General features: G+C 40.6%; 2 protein-coding genes across 4 annotated transcripts in view; one reads left to right on the top strand and one right to left on the bottom strand.

Moving 5' to 3' along the window:
* Window positions 1-23,126, bottom strand: part of SLC25A12 (solute carrier family 25 member 12) — a 149,638-nt gene that overhangs the window by 82,025 nt on the left and 44,487 nt on the right. The gene's annotated exons all lie outside the window — the stretch shown is intronic.
* HAT1 (histone acetyltransferase 1) overlaps window positions 17,246-23,126 on the top strand; it is a 39,037-nt gene continuing 33,156 nt past the window's right edge. Inside the window, exons 1-2 of one of the 3 annotated variants that reach the window (XM_045575400.1) lie at window positions 17,246-17,382; window positions 20,240-20,344. In XM_045575400.1, the coding sequence (XP_045431356.1) occupies window positions 17,376-17,382; window positions 20,240-20,344 (112 nt within the window). In that variant the 5' untranslated portion in view covers window positions 17,246-17,375. Of the gene's footprint in view, window positions 17,383-20,239; window positions 20,345-20,773; window positions 20,909-23,126 lie in introns of those variants that run through there. The other 2 variants (XM_036421903.2, XM_045575401.1) reach the window with 2 other exon arrangements.

Here is a 23,126-nt window from a genome sequence, read left to right as displayed (position 1 = left end):
CCTGTAAGTAGTAGCTAGTCCTTGAACCAAAATAATGTCTCTAAAACGGAGTCCTGCTATTATAACTATATTGAGCCACATATTGATTCATTCAACAAACATTTACTGGGCTGCTATAATATGCTAGACACAGTTTTGCTTGTAAGGGCAACATATAGTCCCTACCCTCTAAGTCCTAGAGTCTAGGAGTTTTTGATGGTCAGTGGTTCCATACAATCTCAACCCTAAGTGTATGTTTCTGTTTGTGTCTTTAAACCAAGCATGCTGCCTATTTAAAAAAAAAAAGTCTAACAAGAGGGATCTCTTTTTTCTACAGTCTCACTAATCATAATTGTGTTAAGTATCAAAGTTAATAGAAATGAGAAAAGGGTAACAAATGGCTATTGTTGATAAGGAATGCTACATTACTAGTACTCCTAAAATGAGCTTTTCTGCTACAGTTTATTTAATTGCCTACAACAGTACATCCTTCTTCAGTCTGTTCAAAGATCTTTAACAATATAAATTGGACATAGGATGTACAAATTCACATTTTGTTCTACTAGCATCTTATGACCCTGATACTCTCTTATTTTATGAAGTTTCTCTAAGTAAGATTTTGAGATGTTTATTTGTTACTCTACAAAGGTTAGATGTCTAATGGCCCAGAATTCCTTTTATTCAAAAGTACTTGTGAGCCCTCAAGTGTTTAGTGGGGTTCTGTTGGTTGAGCATTAACTCATGTTTGCTCGGGGAAGCACTGAGGGGGGAGGTGACCAGTCTGATTCCCCGTTGGGGCTTAGTCCTCAGTTTGGGTATGATGTTCATTTCTCTCTCTCTCTCCCTCTCTATTTCTCTCTCTCTCTAGAAAAAAAAAAAAAAAAGCATTTATTTATAGTGAGAATCCTGCCTCCACTGTGAGCGCAGCCATTTTGAACACTGTGGCATGATGGTCAATTAGCATATTCCCTCTTTATTAGATAGGATTGATTCTTAGGGAGAGTAGAAGAGAGAGGGAAAGAGAGAAACATCAATGTGAGAGAAACATATTGAGGGTTTGCCTCCTGCACACGCCCTGACTAAGGCCAGGGCTGGGGAGAAGCCTGCAACCAAGGTACAGGACCTGAGACCCTTTGGTCTGCAGGCTGACACTATATCCACTGAGTCAAACCAGCTGGACTATAAATTGTGCTTTGAAAACCTCTCTTGCTAAGAGTTTATATAATGAAATTGAAGGCATTAGGCTGGGGAAAATATGAAAGGCTAAATTTGAGCAAATTATGTTCTAGGTGGTAGACTCACCTGGAAATCAGAAAGTATTATTCTAACCCAGGCAACTTATAGTTAGATAATAGAAAAACAAAACATTTTTAAAGCTACTCTATGCTATAAAAGTATTATACTGGTTGTATGACATTTGCTCTAATTGAAATAAATTCTCATTTTGGTGGAGAGAGAGGGTGAGGTATCAAAAATCTAGTGAAATAGTTGTACTCCTGCAATTATATTTTCTTAAACTGCTCTTCCTCACAATCTGACTCTAAGTCATATACATTGTAAAATGATGGCCTTGGCTGGTTTGGCTCTGTGAATAACTCATTGGCCGGTGGCCCTGGTCAGGGTACATGTGAGAGGCAACCAATCAATGTGTCTCTCTCACATCTTGTTGTTTCTCTCTCTGTCTCTCCCCCTCCCTCCCACTCTCTCTAAAAACCAATAGAAAAATATTCTTGGGTGAGGATCAAAAAACAAACAAACAGGATGACAGTGATCTTATTTTTGGACCACAGTCTTCATTATTCCTTGTGCAATACCAGCCAGTTTACTTTTTAATGGATTTGGGGGGAAATGCATAGAATGAGCTGCTCTAAATGTTTGAGGCTGTGAGTGCCCTATCATTATAGTAGTCAAGTGTTTAGGGGGAAATCTTATGATCAAATGGAGGATTGAGCTATATGAGCTTAATTCTTCTTTTAAAATTCTAATTTCATGATTTGGAATGAGCCAAATTCTATTTAATTAATATTTACTGAATTATATGTATACTAAACTCACTGTTTAGCTGTAGGAAATATAAGAAAACAAGTAGCATGAGTCCCAGAGTATGGAAAATATTTTACTGTAGCAACTGCTACAATTCATTTTTTTATATGAATAAAGTTAAAAGGGTGTTACCAAAATCTTTTGCATATGCCAAAGGCCAGAGCAGCATTAGGTAATAATGGGATAAAATAACTCTGTAGTTTGTCACATATTCCCAATCTCATCGAAAGTATATAACTTGAAGAACAAACATCCTGCTGAGTCCCTTCGATGCCCATAAATATCCAACCTATGAAGATTTACTTGGATTTGGGTTTTGCCTCTTTTCTACTTAGAGGTCAATAAGAAAGGACACTTTGAATTTAATCCAAAGTAAGGGAAAAATTTATTTACTTTTCTGAAAGAAAATAAAGTTGGATAATTTACGCTACCTGGCTTCAAGATATACTATAGAGCTAAATAAATCAATACGGCATGTCCTCAAATAACATTTATTTTGCACATCTTGACCAAGAACCTGAAAGGTCTAAGTCAATGTTGTATTCTGCATATTCCATTCCCAATGACAATAGGATACTACTTTAAAGAGAAATTACATAAAAATGAAATGAACAGAAATTAAGTTGAGTCATAATAAGTGCCCTCTATTGGATAAGGACTTTGTATTGCAAAAGATGCCACAAAGGATAAGAATAAACTTTTGTTTATCCAGGAGCTCACAGTTCAATTTGATTCCTGTTAGAACACATGTCTGGGTTGCAGGCTGGATCCCCAATGTGAGGTGTGCAGGAGGCAGCCAATCAATGATTCTCTCTTGCCATTTATGTTTCTCTCTCTCTTTCTCTCCTCTCTCTCTCTCCCTTCTTCTCTGAAATCAATAAAGATTGATTTATGAAGCCTGGGCACATGCCCTGACCAAGAATTGAAACATGACCTGAGCCGAAACCGGTTTGGCTCAATGGATAGAGTGTTGGCTTGGGGACTGAAAGGTCTCGGGTTCGATTCTGGTCGGGGGCATGTACCTTGGTTGCGGGCATATCCCCAGTGGGGGGTGTGCAAGAGGCAGCTGATCGATGACTCTCTCTCATCGATGTTTCTAACTCTCTATCTCTCTCCCTTCCTCTCTGTACAAAATCAATAAAATATATTTTTTTTTTAAAAAGAAACATGACCTGGTTCATAGGTCAACGCTCAACCACTGAACTCACCAGCTGGGCTGTAGTTTGCACTTTTAAGGAAGTTTCTAAATAATGCTTACCTGCTGCTTTCCCTGATTTTGGTCAAGCCAGCATGGGAAAAGAAATTATGGAGTAATAGATATACATGATCTTGGCTCTATTGTCCCTCACTATCACTGCTTGGAAAGAAGCCCAGAAACGGTCATTGTTTACTCACACTACTCTTCCATCACCCCAAATGAATGAGTTTACCTGAATAATTCAGGATAGGGATGGAGAATAAAACAGGGAGTCAGCAATTATACTTCCTTTAATCACCCTCATCTTTGGTAAAGCATTATATGTGAATAAGTTTTGTGTTGATGATGTGGAAGAAAATTAAAGTGCAGTAAGTGGAAGTGTAAGCTTCCTCATGTCACCTCTTCTCTGAGATCCACCTGCCAGTGCAGCAACATCATTTTATCATAGACAATAAATTCAAAATTCTAGGTAGCAACAGCAACTGAGTGTAACCCAATGCATAACTGAGTGGTAAGGAGAGGCATGGGTCACAGAGAAACAACTCGGTAGCAGATGAGACAAATTCCCCTTAAACATACTGAGAAACTTGAACATCCTACCTAATAAAACAGTAATATGCAAATTAACCATCACTCCCCTACACCCACCATCCACGCCCACCAGCCAATCAGAGCGAGTATGCAAATAAACCCAACCAAGATGGCTACAGCCACAGAGAGCAGGAGGGAGGCGTGGGTTCCCCAGGCAACAGAAGAAGCCAAGCTTTCCACCTGCCCTTGCCGGCCTAGGCCTCCACTCAAGGCTACAAAGTTTCAATTATAGAAGGTAAACAAATCCAAACAGAAATTGCAGCAGCCATGGAGCAAGCAGGAGGTTTGGCTCTGCTCCAGGCTACAAAGTTTCAATTGTAGAAGGTAAATAAATTCCAGATACCAGGGCCTCCATTTGGGTTGCCCGAGGGGGTGGGGGGGCAGCCTGAAAACCACCACAAGCCCCACGCCCCAAGGGAACCCCCATCCTGATTCGGGACACCCTTCAGGGCAAACCAGCTGGCCCCCACCCATGCACCAGGCCTCTATCCTATCTAATATAAGAATAATATGCAGATTGACCATCACTCCATACACAAGATGGCTGCTCCCATGTGGTCAAAGATGGCTTCCCCCATGTGGACACAAGCTGGCCACCACAAAATGGCCATCAAGGGAGGGCAGTTGGGAGGCACCAGGCCTGCAAGGGAGGGCAGTTGGGGGCAATCAAGCCTGCTGAGGAGGGCAGTTAGGGGTGACCAGGCAGGCAGAGGAAGTTGGAGGCAAACAGGCTGGCAGGGAAGCAGTTAGACATCAATAAGGCTAGCATGTGAGTGGTTAGGGAGTAATCAGGCTGGCAGACAGAAGCGGTTAGGGGCAATCAGGAAGACAGGCAGGTGAGCAGTTGGGAACCAGCAGTCCTGGATTGTGAGATGGATGTCTGACTCTCAGGGTCAGTTCTAAACAGGCAGTCAGACATCCCTCAAGGAGTCCCAGGTTGGAGAGGGTGCAGGCTGGGCTGAGAGACACCACTCCGCCCCCGTGCACAAATTTCATGCACGGGCCTCTAGTTTTGTTATACAGAACTCTACATGGTTATAAGGTTCCAATCCATCTCTTAGACATAGTAACTGCTTTATTTTGATACCTAAAAGCAGGTAATATGAAGGGTTTATTATCCCTCTCTATAGATGTATTACAATGTATTGGAAAGACAAAACATAAACAAAACTATTAACTAAGAATGCAGCCCTAACTTGTTTGGGTCAGTGGATAGAGTGTCAGCCTGCAAACTAAAGGGTCACAGGTTCAATTCCAGTCAAGGGTATGTACCTTGGTTGCGGGCACATCCCCAGTTGGGGGCGTGCAGGAGGAGGTTGATTGATGTTTTTAACTCTCTATCCCTTTCTCTCTATAAAAAATCAATAAAAATATATATTTTTAAAAATTCATATGCTCAACTGTGTGATAAATTTATTAAATACAGGTTTAGAAAGACAAAACATCCCTTCAAGCTGGACAACATACAGCAGGTTTTACAGAAACCATAATTCATCATCTCTGTTTTTTTTTCCCAGAGTATGTCCTTTTATCCTATCCTTTCTCTTTCATCCACACCCAGTCCTAACATTTATCTCAATGATTGACATTAGCTATGTAGTTGCTAATTAAATGTTTAATAATTATTCCTAGCTGCTCACTCTACCACCAACCATCAGTCCTCTTACTAGTATGTACCATTGTCTTCGTTGCTTAAACCAGAAAGCTAAGTATCAGACAGACTCTTCCTTACCCCTCAAATCTAAATAGCCACCCAGACTTGTGTTTCCCATCCCCTTCAGTGCTTTTTAAAATCTCTTCTCTTTATTATAATAGCCTTCATTATGCCTCTTAATTGCTCTCCAAGCCTCCAGTTCTCCACTTTCTGCCTCCTATCACTAGCCTCATATCTGTCCTCCACAGTGCTGTCAAGTGCTCTATCTGAAATAGGAATTAAATTTTGTCACTTCCTCATCCTTCAATGGCTCTATATAAAATCCAAACTCCTCAGTATGGTGAAGAGTGGAAGCTTCCTCATCTGGCCTCTTCCTCTTTCTACTACTATATTTATCCCTTTAGTCACAAGAGTATTTGAACCTTTACACTATTTCCTTTTCTAGGAATATTTTGCTCCACATTTATATCAATTTGCCTACTCTTTAAAATACAGCTCAAGAATCTCATCCTGCCCTAGCTGGTTTGGCTCAGGGGATAGAATGCCAGCCTTCAGACTGAAGGGTCCCAGGTTCGATTCCGGTCAAGGGCATGTACCTTGGTTGCAGGCTCAATCCCCAGTGGGGATTGTGCAGGAGGCAGCTGATCAATGTTTCTCATCAATGTTTCTAACTCTCTATCCCTCTTCTTTCCTCTCTGTAAAAATCAATAAAATATATTTATTTTTACAAAGAATCTCATCCTTAATCAGCTTACCCCATATGGGGTAGCCTCCCAACTCCATGCATAGGATTTATCACACTGTATTGTAATTACCTCTTTATTTTCTCTTCCACTGGTGGCTTTCAAAATTTATTGATCCATATTCTTATAGTAAAAAGTATATTTTTATAACAACCCCAGTACACATACATGAATTTTTGATAGGTCAAGTAACAACAGGAAGATATTGGGGCTTGAACTTCCTTTGCAATGTCCTACCTAGAGGGAGGCCTATTGACAAAGGAGACAACATTAGCAAGGATCCATAATTTCCCTGTCAGAGAATTAGTACAATCAGAGGACCCTTTCAGCCAAGAAATTAAGAATGCATACTATGTGAGAGGCAGTAACAGCATCAGTCAGTCAATGTCAGCTGAAGAAACAGATGACAAAACAGAGTAGTTAAATATCAACATTCATTTCTCTTCTATTCCTACTTCTACGCCCAACAACAGAAGAGTGAGCCTTGAAAAAGAGGGGGGGAAAATGTCCTACAATGAGACACTCTCCTGGTCCAATCTTTTAAAAATATTTTTTTTAAATTGATTTTCAGAGAGAGAAGAAGGGAGGAGAATGAGAAATATCCTTGTGGGAGTGGAACATCTATTGGCTACCTCCTGCATGCCCCTACTGGGGATCAAGCCAGTAACCGAGCTGGTCCAATCTTTAGGGGCTTCAAGAGGGAGAATGAGTGAAAACATGATTATACTCCCTTCTTCATTTCAGATCACTGTGGCTACAAGTCTGTCCAGCAATGAAGGAAGTTTTAGAACACCAAATTTTTAAAGTAGGTCAGACTAGACTTTGAGTAAGTTGAAAAAGAAAAAAACACACAAGAAAACTGAAGTCTGCCCAGGAGGAGAGAGTATTCAACAGTACAGTGGGAGATGTGACTAGAGAAAAATTTGACATTTTATGTTTATACCCCAACCAAGTTCCAATTCCTCAGTAACATGGTCACATAAAAGTAAGAGTATTATGTAGTTTGTGATAAAATATTAAGTGAATAAGTCAGAACTTGACATTGTACACAAATGACAAGTATAATTTATAAGAAACCTGAGTATATTATACAAGCCTGCAGCAAACAACTGAATTTTCTCTATATTATTCTACAATTTTACATAGGGTCAGCAATATGGTATACCTAACTAAATCAACTATTACACTTCTTTTTGCCATTTTTTGTTTTAAAAGAAGTTTATTTAGTAAGATTGCTTTTCATGAATCCATGTTTTACAATGAACACTTGGCCACTCTCTGTAGATTTGTAAATTATATATATTTTTTGTTTTGGAGTGTTTGTTTGTTTTTCGTTGTTATTGTTTTTCAAACATTAACACTGCCGATACCAGTTTGGCTCAGTGGATAGAGCGTCGGCCGGCGGACTGAAAGGTCCTGGTTTGATTCCGGTCAAGGGCATGTGTGCAGGAGGCAACTGATTGATCAATGTTTCTTTCTCATCGATGTTTCTAACTCTCTATCAACTCTCTATCCCTCTCTCTTCCTCCCTGTAAAAAATCAATAAAATATTTTTTAAAATATTAACACCCTCTATATCTCTATATATAAATAAAACCTTAAGTGACCCATTGACTAAATGACCGTTTGATTGGTTGCTATGCATGCACTGACCACCAGGAGACAGATGCCCAATTCAGGAGAAGCCCCCTGGTGGTCAGTGGGCTCCCGCAACAGGTGCAGTACTCAGCTGACCAATGAGCTCCAAATGCCAGGCTAGATGCCAGGCTCATGGCTGGTGAGCAGAGCTGCAGCAAGAGCCTCTCTCACCTCTGTGGCAACACTACAAAGGGGTTGGGGTGGGGGGGCACGTGGTGGCAGGCACAGCAGGCCCGGATGAACTGGAGCTGCGCCCAGCTGGGGCATGGGCTCCTGCCCAGCCGCCTGCCCTTAGGGCAGTGGTTCTCAACTTTTCTAATGCCGTGACACTTTAATACAATTCCTCATGTTGTGGTGACCCCCAACCATAAAGTTATTTTCATTGCTACGACCCTCAGGTTAAGAACCGCTAGCAGGGTCGCCTAAGACTATCGGAAAACACAGATATTTACGTTATGATTCATAATCGTAGCAAAATTATAGTTATGAAGTAACAACAAAATAATTTTACGTTTGGGGGTCACCACAACATGAGGAATTGTATTAAAGGGTCATGGCATTAAAAAGGTTGAGAACCACTACGCTAGGCCAAAGCTACTTCCTGGTGACATCCAAAGAACAAGTTAACAAGGCCTGGGTTACACACATGTTGGTAGTAATGCATTAAATGTAAACAGGGTGTTTTTTTAGGCTGTTTGACCTTATCACATACTCAAGGGTGTTTTAAAGCAAAGAAACTTAGCAGTTTCTAGTCCCAAGAACCACTCAGTGCTTGAACAAAAGTTGATGGAGGGGAGGAGGAAGAGGGGTAAGGGTGCTTTGTATTTTTTATATTACTACAAAGTAATTTAACAAACATTGAATCGATGTGCCAGATACAGTAACTCTCTCTCTAAAGTAAACTATTTCATGAAGGAAATTAGTCCTTTCTCAGCAAGAAAGGGAAGAAAAAAGTGGAGAAACAGGACCAAATTGAGAAACTTGGGCCACAGTACTGTTTCTATCAGTTACTTAATGAGAAACCTCAAGCAAGAGTGTGGGATTAAATCAGGGATCTTCAGGGGTGCACAGGTATCAAAAAAAATTAAAAGTTAAAAATATTAATATTTAATATAGGAATTAACAGTATTAAAAATGCTTGCCATACTAGTAGTCAGCAGCTGTGCGTTGCTGCAGTTTGCCCAGGACCAAACCAGAGAGGGTCGGACCTGCATTACCACCATTTGTCCACCATCCAGAACTGAAATATCATTGCTGGCATGTACACATAAGGAACTATTTGACATAGAAATTGGGACTCAAAAGAACTGTTGGCCCAGAAAAAATCTCACTACAGACTGATGCATTTGCCTCTCAGCTTAACCATTATTGCTTGTCTCATTTTCGGTTCTTATAAGCTTATTTCTAGTATCACATGAGCTCACTCATCTAGGGGAAATGATGAACAACACAGACTGATGAACAACAACAGCATCGATCAGACTGTCAGACTTCAGAGGGAAGGCAGGGGAGGGTGGGGATGAGGGAGAGAGACCAACCAAAGGACTTGTGTGCACGCATATGAGCCTAACCAGTGGTCACGGACAACAGGGGGTGGAGGCATGGGTGGGGAGGGGTTTGGAATGGGAATGGGGAGATGAGGACAAATATGTGATACCTTAATCAATAAAGTAATTTAAAAAAAGAAAAAAAAAGTGGATGGGACTAAAGAAAAAGAAAGAGAAATAAATTTTTTTTAAATGCATTAGACACATTTATAAAAGATGTAAACAAAAGTTTTATGCATTTTGTATACCAAATAAATAAATATGACAAGGACTAGATTATTTGATTTCTAAAATCACTGTTCTAAAATTCCAGAGTCTGTATTCATTTAGTATACCTTAGTTTCTCTTAAAATTGTATAAAAATAGCCCTAGCTGGTTTGGCTCAGTGGATAGAGCATTGGCCTGAAGGGTCCCAGGTTCGATTCCAGCAGAAGGCACATACCTGGGTTTCGGGCTCCATCTCCAGTAGGGGGCATGCAGGAGACAGCCGATCAATGATTCTCTCATCATTGATGTTTCTATCTCTCTCTCACTTTCCCTTCCTTTCTGAAATCAATAAAGAAATAAAAAATTAAAAAAAACTGTATAAAAATAAATAACACCATATCTGTAGTAAAATAAACCTCTGCACATACAACAAAATGCAATTTTACGCCGAGACCGGTTTGGCTCAGTGGATAGAGCATTGGCCTGCGGACTGAAAAGTCCCGGGTTCGATTCCAGTCAAGGGCATGTACCTTGGTGGCGGGCACATCCCCGGTAGGGGGTGTGCAAGAGGCAGCTAATCGATGATTCTCTCTCATCGATGTTTCTAACTCTCTATCCCTCTCTCTTCCTGTCTGTAAAATATCAATAAAATATATTTTTAAAAAATGCAATTTTACAAAGATATAAAAAAGTAATTAAATGCATCCTAACCCTACCAATACACCCATCTTACCTGATGAAGCAGGTTCTCTTTGTTATTATATGGTGCCAGTTGGCATGACCCTTTCTTCCTCTTAGCTCATTCAAGAGACAGGCAAAGGGATTCTCTGACAGCCCTGTGTTGATGAGATCAATGACAAACTTGAAGTCTGGAATCCCTCTAGCAAATTTTTCAGAAAGAATTATTTTAATTTTACAAATTTGCACAGTAATTAGTTGGTTTTGCTTGTTGAAAACTATATATATATATATATATATATATATATATATATGCCTTAAAATTCTGAGTTGTAAAAATAAATTATAAGAAACACTATAATAAAGTTAAATTTTATTTTATAGTTCTTTTAATACCTTATAATTCTATAATTCTTTGATAATTCTTGAACTAACACTTAATTGACAGCATTATATAGCTGGTATAGAAGCTCTTCACTTTGTATGTCCAGATCACCTGAAGTTAGTTGCTGTGCATAGTGACATGAGTAAATGAGTTACAAAGTCGTTAAATGAAAACCAATTTATTAAAAAGACAGCTTTCACAACATTGTGAATATACTTAACACTTCTGGACTGTATTCTTAAAAATGATTAAGATGGTCAATTTTATGTTATGTGTTTTTCACCACAATCAAAAGTTAAAAAGGGTAAAATGACTGAAACAGTATCATCAGTTTAAAATGAATATTTTTGGTCTTAATTTCCAACACTTTTTAGTCTTTTTCCCTTAATATCTAAGTAATGTTAATACAGTTTTCTTCACCCTCCCCTACTTGGAAACTTTCACATTAAGAAACAATGTGAAACAACAGCAAAAAAAGTTTAAAAACAGAAACATAGCCGAAACCGGTTTGGCTCAGTGGTAGAGCATCGGTCTGCGGACTGAAAGGTCCCGGGTTCGATTTCAGTCAGGGGCATGTACATTGGTTGCGGGCACATCCTCGATAGGGGGTGTGCAAGAGGCAGCTGGTCAATGTTTCTCTCTCATTGACGTTTCTAGCTCTCTATCCCTCTCTCCTCCTCTCTGTAAAAAAATCAATAAAATATATTTCTAAAAAAACAGACACATAATCGTCATTTTTTTTTTTTTTTACTAAAACTGAAAAAAGAGGAGGATCCAAGATGGCTGCGCCCAGGTGAACACCTAGCCGCAGCTGCACACAACAATTTCAATAAAATACAATTAAAATATAAAACGGACATTGCCCAGAACTACAGGAAGGTTGACTGACTGGAAATTCTACAGCGAGAAGCAAGGAGAAAACCAGAAGGAGGCGCGGAGGAGCTGGAAAAGCCCAAGGTACGGAGACGCGGAGCGCGGAGAGGATGGAGCGGGAGAGGAGGGAGGCCGAGTGCCTGGCGGGCGTTCCCGAGCGAAAAGGAGATAAAACTTCGACTGTGCTGGGCCCCCCGACTGCTCTGAACCCCGGTTATGGGCCAGACCCCAGGGACTCAGGCTCAGCCATAGGGAGCCGGGCTGTAAGGTGGAACCCCGGGGAAGCGGCGAAAGGAGGTCCCGGCGAAAGAAGGGACGGTCAGCTGTGCCGCGGGATTGCCCTGACGGGAAGGAGACCTGGGCTCCAGACTGCTCTGAACGCCACCTCCAACTCCACTTCCAACTGAACTGAACCGCAATACTGGGCTCAGTGGGGGAGAGCACAGACTGTTTGGCAGCAGGTGAAAATCGAGGGCACCTTTCTCTCAGAGGCGCCAGCAGCAGCGAGCACTAAAGGACCCGCATAGGGCGGGGCTGACAGAAGCCAAAGCTGCAGGCTCCACCCTGAAACCCCATCCCATCTGTAACTGCGAAATGCGACAACAAAATAGATCACAAACGAAAGAAATGGAGGACAAAAAGCGTCTGGATATAGAGTTCAAATCTACGCTTATAAGGTTTTTCAAGAATTTCCTAGAAAAGATGGATAAGGCCTATGAGGATATGAAAAGAGATCAACTAGAATTAATAAGGAGTCAACAAGAAATGATAAGGGATCAACAAGAAATAAAGAATACATTGCCTGAAATAAAAAATATTTTACTGAGTCCTAAAAACAGAAGGGAAGATCGCAAGAATCAAGTCAAAGATTTGGAACATAAAGAGCCAGAAGACCCTCCTCCGCAGAAGCTAGAAGGCAAGAGAATCCAGAAAATTGAAGATAATGTAAGAAACCTCTGGGACAACTTCAAGCAAACCAACATGAGAATTATGGGGGTCCCAGAAAATGAGAGAGAGCAAGGTATCAAAAACATACTGAAAGAAATAGTGACAGAAAACTTCCCCCACCTGGTGAAAGAATTACTTACAAGTCCAGGAAGCGCACAGAACTCCAAACAAAAGGAATCCAAAGAGGACCACACCGAGACACATCATTATTAAAATTCCAAGAGCAAAAGACAAAGAGAGAATATTAAAAGAAGCAAGAGCAAAGAAGGTAGTAACCTATAAAGGAGCACCTATACGATTGTCAGCTGACTTCTCAACAGAAACCATGCAGGCCAGAAGGGAATGGCAAGAAATATTCAAGGTGATGAATAGGAAGAACCTACAGCCAAAAATAATCTACCCAGCAAAGCTATCACTCAGAATCGAAGGCCAGTTAAAGAGCTTCACTAATAAAAAAAAAGCTAAAGGAGTTCATCACCACCAAACCAGAATTATATGAATTGCTGAAGGGGGTTCTTTCAGAAGAGAAAGTAAACAAAGATAAAAATTATGTACAACAAATACGTAACTATCAACAAGTGAATCTAAAAACCAAGGAAATTAAAAAAATCTGATGAACAATATTAACTGTTGAATATAATAGAATCAGAGGTATGGAAGGGGAGTGAACTGACGATTCTTGGGGAAAAGGGGAGAGGGGGGCGTGGGAAGAGACTGAACAAAAACTGTGCACCTATGGATGAGGACAATGGGGAGAGGGGAAAGGGCAGAGGGCGGGGTGGGAACCTGGTGGAGGAGAGCAATGGTGGGGGGCGGGGGGAAGGAACATTTGTAATAATATGAACAATAAAAACTTATTAAAAAAATAATAATAAAAAAATAAAACTGAAAAAAGAATATATGAAGTAGCATTTTAACTGTGGAGATTCTTATGGCTAGATTCTTATTTACAGATGATTCCAATTTTAATTTGGGCCCTCTTTTCCCAGAGGGTGGGGAGGGGTTATCCAGTATTATCTATCTATCTATCTATCTATCTATCTATCAAGAGATAATATTCAAATAGGCCGGGACTCTGTAACAGGTCCTGACCAGGAGGAGGTTGTGTGTGCAGGTGAGGCCCGGAGCGGAGATGGAGACAGAGGCAGGGAAGCCTGCCCGAGCTGGTGCGATGGCTCTGGTGGCCCCGGAGCGGATACAGGCAGGGGCCAGAGGACTCTGTGAATCAGGTGCAGGTCCTGGCCCCCGCAGGGTGCCTCCTTGTGTGATTTCAATTACACGCTGGGCCTGTAATACTATCTAATAAAGAGGGGATATGCTAATTGACCCTCACGCCATTGCAAAGATGATGGCACCCACAGCCAATAAGGGAATATGCTAATTGTCTGCCCCACCCTCAAAGATGGCAGTGCCCACAGCCAACAAGGAGGGGATATGCTAACTGCCACGCCCTCAAAGATGGCAGCACCCACAGCCAATAAGGAGGGAATATGCTAATTAACTACCACACTCTCAAAGATGGTGGCACCCAAGTCACCTCAGCCCCACAGCTGCCCAGGACTGGCCTGAGGCGCAAGCAAGCCTCCAATGGCAGTTGCTCAGCCACTCAGGGCCAGCAGAGGCTTGCCCTGCTGGCAGTGGCAGTAGCAGAGGTGTGATGGGGCATTGCCTTCCCCTGATCACTGGGTCACCTCCTGCCCCTGAGGGCTCCTGGACTGGGAGAGGGGGCAGGACAGGCTTAAAGGACCCCCCCTCCAGTGCATGAATTTTTATGCACTGGTCCTCTAGTAAGGTATATTCAACAAACACAGGGATGTTTCAAAGAGGACTATAGAGCACTGTTATATCAAATTGTAAATGTTTCCTTTTTTATAATCATGTAAAATAAAAAAAGCAAGCCACTTTCAATGAATGTTTAGTCATTTCCAATTTGCCAGTATAATTACCGTATTTTTCGGACCATAAGACGCACTTTTTTCCCCCCAGAAGTGGGGGGAAAAAGTCCCTGCGTCTTATGGTCCAAATATAGCCTACACATATACTTTAAAAAAAAGTTTTTTTACTTGCCCAGCTCTGTGTGGTCTCTGTGTGCTTGCCCGGCTCTAAAATGGTTCTAAATGCTGTTTACTTTACAGGGTTGATTACATGTGTTTATGACTGTGATGTTGGGTTTTAATGCACATAAAATATTTTAGGACACTATTTGTTTCAGAATCTTTTTTTCTTCATTTCCCTTCTCTAAAAACTGGTGCGTCTTATGGTCCAGAGCGTCTTATGGTCCGAAAAATACGGTAATACTATATTGAATAACTTTGTTGATATGTCTTTGTATTCTTGTACAAATAGTTTTGGAGGATAAATGCTTATAAGTGGAACTCTTGCCTCAAAAGATATATAAATTGAAAAATGTCTTAAAGTTGTTAAAATTGTCAAATTGCTTGCCAAAAACTAGTTTCTATATCTATGGACAGTGTATGAGAGTTAAAAAAATGGAATGCACAATCTGTTGGTAATGAGTGTCTTTGTTATTCCTCTGATAGTTTTTAATATTAGCTGGTCTATTTTTACTTTCTTTATTTTATCTCATATGACAGTCATCCAGCTGGGTAGGGGGTTCTGGATAACTTTTCTGGGAACTGGAACTCCACTCCACCCTTATACGGATAGCACTATGAGCTAAACAAATGTGTTAACTAGTTATTGTTATTTTTCTGTACATATTTTAAAATACACATTAAGTACCTACCTTTAGCTTTTAGATTTCAGATTTCCTACCTCTACTTTTTGATGATCATATGTTTAATACCATGTCTTTAAAAAATATGCCTTCTGGGGGTTTCAAGATGTGATAGCAAAATTTACTAGTCTATATATTCTTAGCCTTAGCCTGTAGCAAACACATGGTTGCTAGTTCATTCCTAAGAGTGCACTATGGCCTTTTCCAGACCTCTTATTCTAGAATTAATGTTATCATACAAATACCACCTCACATGAATATAGAAATTTTGATAAATATTTTCCATTTGACTTTCACAACAACTAGTGTGGTGACTGGAAAGGTAATATTATCTCCACTTAATAGATGAAAACAAGGTCACAATCATGAAAAAGTAGAACTTAAGACTAGATTGGCTTGGACTTTCCATACCACTATGCTGCCTCTTACATACTAGTAGGACAGCATATTCCTTTTCATAGATATTTTATCCCACAGTGGCAATAATCACTTCCTAAATTCCCTTTAGAATAAGGTAAAATATAAATTCAAAAAGCGGGGAAAGACCCTACTAAAAAAGGAAATATATTTTCTTTTTTGGTAATTTTACTATTATGATGCTAAAAGAAGTCATTCTTTTTATCTTTTAGGCAAACTGCATCTAAACATGTATTCTGTGGTATTTTAATAAATGTGTGAATAGCTTTAAGACAAGGATAATTTAAAACTGTAACCTCAATTTTGCAAGTTGATCATACTAAATGGTAGTCACATGATACAGCTCATCATATTCCTTACTCATATTCATCTTATTTCTTATTCATATTTATCATGTATAGTTTTCACCATATTTCTTTTCTACAACTATGAAGTCACAGGACTAATCCATTTCAGATTTACTGCAGTTAAAAATGTTCTTGATTTCTTATTATAAGGATCATAATTGCTGGTCAGCAATCGACTGATCTACAGATAAGGTGGTTTTGGAAAGAAAGTAAGTCTTGACATTTTGAGGACATTATTGCTTCCCTTTTAAAATCCACGTCACTGATTATAGTATTGATTCAGTTTTCTATTTAACACTGTATGATCATAATTTCTGGTGTCTCAGTAAGGCTTAAAGGAAAAGGATCTGAGCATTCTCGGTACCTTTTTTTAATCTTATCTTCAGGAGGCCCATCTCCGTGTAGTATAAAATATGGGGTATCTGAAGAACTTGACTCTTGCATAGGCTGTGTACTGAGAGGACTTAAGACAATTTCTTGCATAGGCTGTATACTGGGAGGACTTAAACAATTTCTCTTTCCTGGGCTTTAGTTTCCTCATCTCTAAAATGAAGTGGTGCATTCGTTCTAGACTCCTAGAGGGTCCAATTTCAACTCTAGCATCATCGTAAAACCTAATAGCCAACATTTGTTGTCACAAGGCATTCTACAGTATACACAACACTGCAGGGATACTTGTGGTTATCAAAAAAAAAAGTGGCTTATCCTCTGGGACAAACGGTTTCAACAGTTACTAAATAATAATAAGCCCAATGGCCGAAAACAGCAGCATATTGCGATGTGGTTCAAGCTACTAAAACAGACCTCGAGGTGATAACTATTTCAGCAGAGTCCCTACGTTGATATCGCACTGCATACTGATAACATGAGAGAAAAGAAAAACGAGGTTAAGTCTGAACAGCAAAAACAGAAACAAATAAAGTAAGTGAAAATTTCTCCCGCAACTGCAACTCAATTCCTACATTTTAGGCTAAGGATGCAGGTGATTGGGTCTATCGTTCAGGCCGAGGGGAAGAGTTTTTCTCTCCGTCTCCAAAAACATCGCCGGTGGGAGGAGGAGGGGAGACAGAGAGCCGTAAAGTATATAATTCAAATTAACCTCAAGAAACGCTCCCAGGGCTAAACAGAAGATGCCTTTTACGGCCTCCTCCTCTGCCTCAGGCCTACAACACGGCTGCCGGCGCCCGCGGCGGCTGGGCGTCTGTCCGACAGCTTCCCGGCGCCGTAAGTCCCGCCTCCCGAGCCGCTTCCACCGCCCCGCGCGCCCAGCCTCCTCCTCCCATTGGCTGGCGGGAGGGGAAAAGGAGTCATCCCATGAGCTCACTTCCGGCCAGGGAGCGCGCGGGTTGATTCGTCCTTCCTCGGCCGCGGGTGCTCCCCGAGCTCGGAAATGGCGGGTAAGTTCCCGGGAAAAGTTTACGGAGGGGAGGGGGCCCGCGGGTTCGGGAAAGAACGCCGAGGCCGTGGTGACAGTGCCCGCCTGGAATTTTGGGGCTCCGGCCTGGGTTCCAGAAGGCCTGCTCCAGCCGGGGAGCGCGGAACTCGGAGCGCTGCAGCCTCTTGTGAGGAGAGGTTCGCGCCCCCGCCCCCCGCTGCTCCGGGTCCGGCGCCTTCTGCGAAGAACTTGACCCCCCGGCGAGCGACGGAGAGAAGCCGAGGGGAAAAGCGTCGCGGCTCGGGTTGTAAGGTGCCAGGTGCTTTGAGGCCTGTTTCTCTCCTCGTCCCTTTTGCCCACTGCTGCCTCGGCCGCACGGGGCTGGGTCTGTTCCCGCCGGCTGGTTTTAAGGCTCATCCTCCCCTTCCAGGTCCCCCGCCTTCCACCGCCAGCGGCGTGAGAGCTAGCGCAGGGCCGCCTTGTCCTGCGCTGGGGCTCTCACGGGAATGTCATGACTGACTTTGCAGTCTCCTTAATCTCTCACACTTCGGGATTTCTAGGATGGGTTTATAAGATTTTTCTCTGAGAAAAGCGGCTCTCTCATTCTTCCTTCGCCTAAACTCTTTTTAGAGTGTGTCTACTATAATGTAATTCCCTAGTGGTCATTCTGTTCTGCTCTCTATTGAGCCTTCTTTACAACATTTGATAACATTTAATAACCATGTCTGTTTTTTGGTACGTGTATGAAGATTGTTTTGATGTGCCTATATATGCCCCCGCCGCCCAAATTACTTATCTTTTCACGTGATTGACAGTTCATGATCTCTGTTCCCAGTGCCTTCATAGTAGTCTCACTACACTTTTAAAATATATATATATATTTTATTGATTTTTTACGGAGAGGTATAGAGAGTTAGAATCATCGATGAGAGAGAAACATGGATCAGCTGCCTCCTGCACACCCACTACTGGGGATGTGCCCACAACCAAGGTACATGCCCTTGACCGGAATCAAACCTGGGACCTTTCAGTCCGAAAGCCGATGCTCTATCCACTGAGACAAACCACTTTTATGGATGTGTTGGGTAGACAGGCTGTAGATTGAGCTCTACAGAAGTTGTTTTTGTGTGTGTGTGTGTGTGTGTGTGTGTTTGTTTTTTTTTAAATACATTTTATTGATTTTTACAGAGAGGAAAGGAGAGGGATAGAAAGTTAGAAACATCGATGGGAGAGGGACATCCATCAGCTGCCTCCTGCACTCCCCCCACTGGGGGTGTGCCCTTGACCATAATCAAACCCGGTACCCTTCAGTCCGCAGGCGGATGCTATATCCACTGAGCCAAACCGGTCGTGGCAAGCTCTACAGAAGTTAAAGGAAGAGCTATGGGATCATTGAATACACTGGTACTATAAAAGAGGGAGAACATAGGTACTGCATAGGGTGTACATGTTATAAGAATCACACCTAAATTGGAATCTTAGCTTTACCATTTAGTAGTTGGGAGCTCTTAATGAAGCAAAGAGATTTATTTGTGAGTATTGAGTTATAACACATAATATATACGTATTATAGAATTGTGGGGGGTTAAGCTAATGTGGGATTTCACAAGTTAAATTTTGGTGCTTAGTTTATATATAAATTCGAGGTGGGATCTGTTATCTCAGTTTTATAGATTAGGGTCAGAGAGGTCAAGTAATTCATAGATGAAGTAAATAAATGGTGAAGACTGGATTTGAATGCAGGAATTCTGATTCCAAATCATTAATCAGTAATTGCCTCAAGTGTTCCCCATTTTCTGTGTATGTGTTTTAACCACTTATTGAAATATTATGGCATGTTATTGTACCCTTTTTGTTTCTGCTCATGATTTTCCCCTCTGAATTTTTGCTAACTTTTATATTTATTTTGTCTGGAGACTTGTCATCTTTGCTTGAAAGTTCCTCTTGATAATGATTCTTTCATTAATTGTTATATATCTTGATGACTAGCCACGTTATGAAACCATTTGGTTATTCCAATAGCTGGGATAGTTTATGACTATGCACAGATGGTAAAAAATATTTATAATACAATGAAAATTTTCTTTTCTAAACCTATCCCCATTCCTTCTCTTATCCTAGAGGTGACCATGGTTACCAGTTCCTTGTGTATACTTTCTAAGATAATGTATGCATTATCAGTTCATAGTTCTTTTAATAGTCTGGAAGTACTCTGGGTATAATTTTTCCAGTATTAGAAATGAAATGTTATTGTAATTGTTAAAGGACATTCTCACTTCTTCTTTTTAAAAAAAAATATATTTTATTGATATTTTACAGAGAGGAAGGGAGAGAGAGATAGTTAGAAACATGAGAGAGAATCATCAATCTGTTGCCTCCTGCACACACTCCCTTCCGGGAATGTGCCTGTAACCAAGGTATATGCCCCTGACCGGAATCAAACTCAGGACCTTTCAGGCCGCAGGCCGACGCTCTATCCACTGAGCCAAACCAGTTTCGGCCTCCCTTTATTTCTTAGTGGAGCAGTATCATCCTTTTTATATTTCTTTTAAAAAGGCTATATAGGTATAAATCATAGCAGGAAATTTATATTAGTATTAAATATTCAGAAATGTCAGTAATCTGTCATGTTTATTTTCAGGTGTACTCATTCATGTAAAGCAGCGCTGCTTCATAAGCCTTTATCTCAAATGACGTTTTATAATGAGGCACTCATACAAAGTACATTTATTTAGGAGCATGTGAACAATGACCTATACTTTTATGATCTATAAAAATGCTTTAAATCTTACTTTTATTTCACTTCTAATAACAACCCTATTTTTAGATTTGCCTATTTAAACCATTTTCAACCAGACCTTTAAAAATCTTTCTCTTAGGATTTGGTGCTATGGAGAAATTTTTGGTTGAGTACAAAAGTGCAGAGGAGAAGAAACTGGCAGAGTATAAATGTAACACCAACACAGCAATTGAACTAAAATTAGGTATGTATGCCATTTCTAAGTGGTATTATGTATGTATTGTATGTGTGTATATATATATATATATATATATATATATATATAATGTAATCTTTGAATATAAATATAATTTTCTGCATTTATTGGACATAATTCAGATTTTATTCAGTCTTGATTTATGTCATGGAGTGGGTAGATGTTTGAGAGGTGACAAAATTTACATATAGGAAGTACAGTGTGGCAAAAAGTGACATGAATAAGTGGTCTCAGCTTCTTTAAAATATTTACTCTTATAAAAATAATAGTGTTGGTGAGGATGTGAAAAAAACACTATTATAATGCTGAAGGGAATGTAAAATAATACAACTACTTTGGAAAACCATTTGGCAGGTTCTTTAAAAAGCTAAAAACATGCATTTATTATATTAAATGACCCAGAAATTCTACTCCTAGGTATCTACCCAAGAGGAATGAAAACATATGTCCATATAAAAACTCATACATGAATGCTCATAGCAGCATTATTCACAATAACTAAACAATGGAAACAACCCAGATATCTATCAATTAGTAAACAGATAAAGTGTGGTATGTATATCTATATGATAGAATATTATGTGACAATAAAAAGGAATGAAGGTCTGATAATGCTGAAACATGGATGAAACTCAAAAACATTCTAAGTGAAACCCGACCAAAAACAAAACAAAACTACCCCATATCCTGTATGATTCTTTTTGTATGAAATGTTTGGAAAGCCAATTCTGTCACAGGAAGTTGATTTAGTGATTGCCTGGAGTTGAAGGTGGGAATAGAGATGACTGAAAATGAGCATGGGATTTCTTTTGGGAATCATAGCAGCATTTTAAAATGAGATTGTGACAATGGTTACACAATTTTAAATTTACTAAAAATTATTTAAAACAAGTGAATTGTATGGTATATAAATTATACTTCAGTAACACTGTTTAATTATATACCCACAAATCCTGGTTCAATAACTTTTTATGTCCCCATTTCCTAATCTTTAAAATGGAGTTGATAGTGTTTACTTTATAGTGTTTGTAAAGATTAAATGAAAGGTTAAACACAAGTAAAGTGCTTGAATAACAACTTTTTGAAATTCTCAATAAATACCAGCTGCTGTCATTTAAACAATCCTATCTAATAAAGAGGTAATATGCTAATTGACCTTTACACTGTCGCAAAGATGGCTGCGCCCGCAGCGACAAGGTGGCAACCCCCAACCCCCTCAGCCCCACAGGGGCGCCTGCCTCCAGAATCCCCTCAGTCCCCAGCCGCCCAGGGCCGCCCGAGGCTCATGTAACCAGGGCCGGCAGTGGCAGCAGCAGTGGGGTGATGGGGTGTTGCCTTCCCCTGATCACCAGGTTGCCTCCCGCCCCTGAGAGCTCCTGGACTGTGAGGGGGCAGGCTGGGCTGAGGGATCCCCTCCTCCAGTATGTGAATTTTCATGCACCAGGCCTCTACTACAAACATAATAGAAATACAAAGAAAATGACAAGGTAAAAGATAATACTGATCTAGATTTTTTTTTTTCCTTGTACAGACATTATTTTTCTAAAATCAGGAGCCTGTTGTAAGGCTCTTTTATTATTTAGCTTAACAATGTCTTGAATATCATTCTCTGTTAAAAAAACATAGAGCTCTATCTTATTCTTTTAAATTTGTAGTACACTGTGACTGTATCATAACATTTAAGTACCAGAAGCCTGGTGCACAAAATTTGGGCACTGGGGGATGGGGGGGGGTGCCTCTGCCCAGCCTGCACTCTTTCATAGTCTGGGAGCCCTCAGGGGATGTCTGATTGACAACTTAGGCTTTCAGGGAGCTGGCCTAAGCTGCAATCAGACATCCTTACTGCTGCCGTGGAGGTAGGCTGCTGTGCTCACTAGTCATCAGCCTGACTTGTGGCTGAGCAGTGCTCCCACTGTGGGAGTGCACTGACCACAGAGGCAGCTCCTGTGTTGAGTGTGCCCCTGGTGGTTAGTGCACGTTATAGTGACTGGTCATTCAGAAGTTCGGTCGACTTGCATATTACCTTTTTATTATATAGGCTAGGATTCCCTATTTGGGATTGTTTCTCTCGCGTGATGAATCACAATTCATAACAGTAGCAGAATTACAGTTATGAAGTAGCAATGAAAATAATTTTATGGATGGGGGTCACCACAACACGAGGAACTGTATTAAAGGGTCGTGGCATTAGAAAGGTTGAGAACCACTGATGTATTTAAACCCACTACTTAACTGTATAACCTTGAGCAAATTAGTCATTTTTGCATCATTCATCTATGAAATGAACATTCAATAGCTCATGTGAGGATTAACTGCAATCTATATATATAAAAGCCTAAGCAACTGTTACGACTGAACGACCAGTCGGCTGGTTGCTATGACACACACTGATCACCAAAGGGCAGATGCTCAAGGCAGGAGCTGCCCCCTGGTGGTCAGTGCACTTCCATAGCCAACCTCCCTTGGCTGGCCAATTTCCCAGGGTTCCTCCTCCCACTGGCTGTTCCCGGATCGGCCCCATTTGGGACTGAGCAAGATGGCCCCCATCCGCCCTATTGGCAGTCAGGCCAAGAGACTCCACTTGTGCACAAATTTGTGCACCAGACCTCTAGTAATGATTAAAAAAATTTTAGCAAATTGCCTGACACACAGTAATGTTCAAGTTACAACTGCATAATAATATTATTAGTAACATGTTATTTTTTGTGTGACTACTCCTGAAGACTATATCCAGTGTTGGCATACAACATTATTTGACTATTTGGAGTCT

This window comes from Pipistrellus kuhlii, unplaced genomic scaffold (genome assembly GCF_014108245.1).
Source record: "Pipistrellus kuhlii isolate mPipKuh1 unplaced genomic scaffold, mPipKuh1.p scaffold_m20_p_7, whole genome shotgun sequence".
NCBI classification, from domain to species: Eukaryota; Metazoa; Chordata; class Mammalia; order Chiroptera; family Vespertilionidae; genus Pipistrellus; species Pipistrellus kuhlii.
Note: the sequence above shows the minus strand (reverse complement) of the source record. Positions and strands in the feature narration are given on the sequence as shown.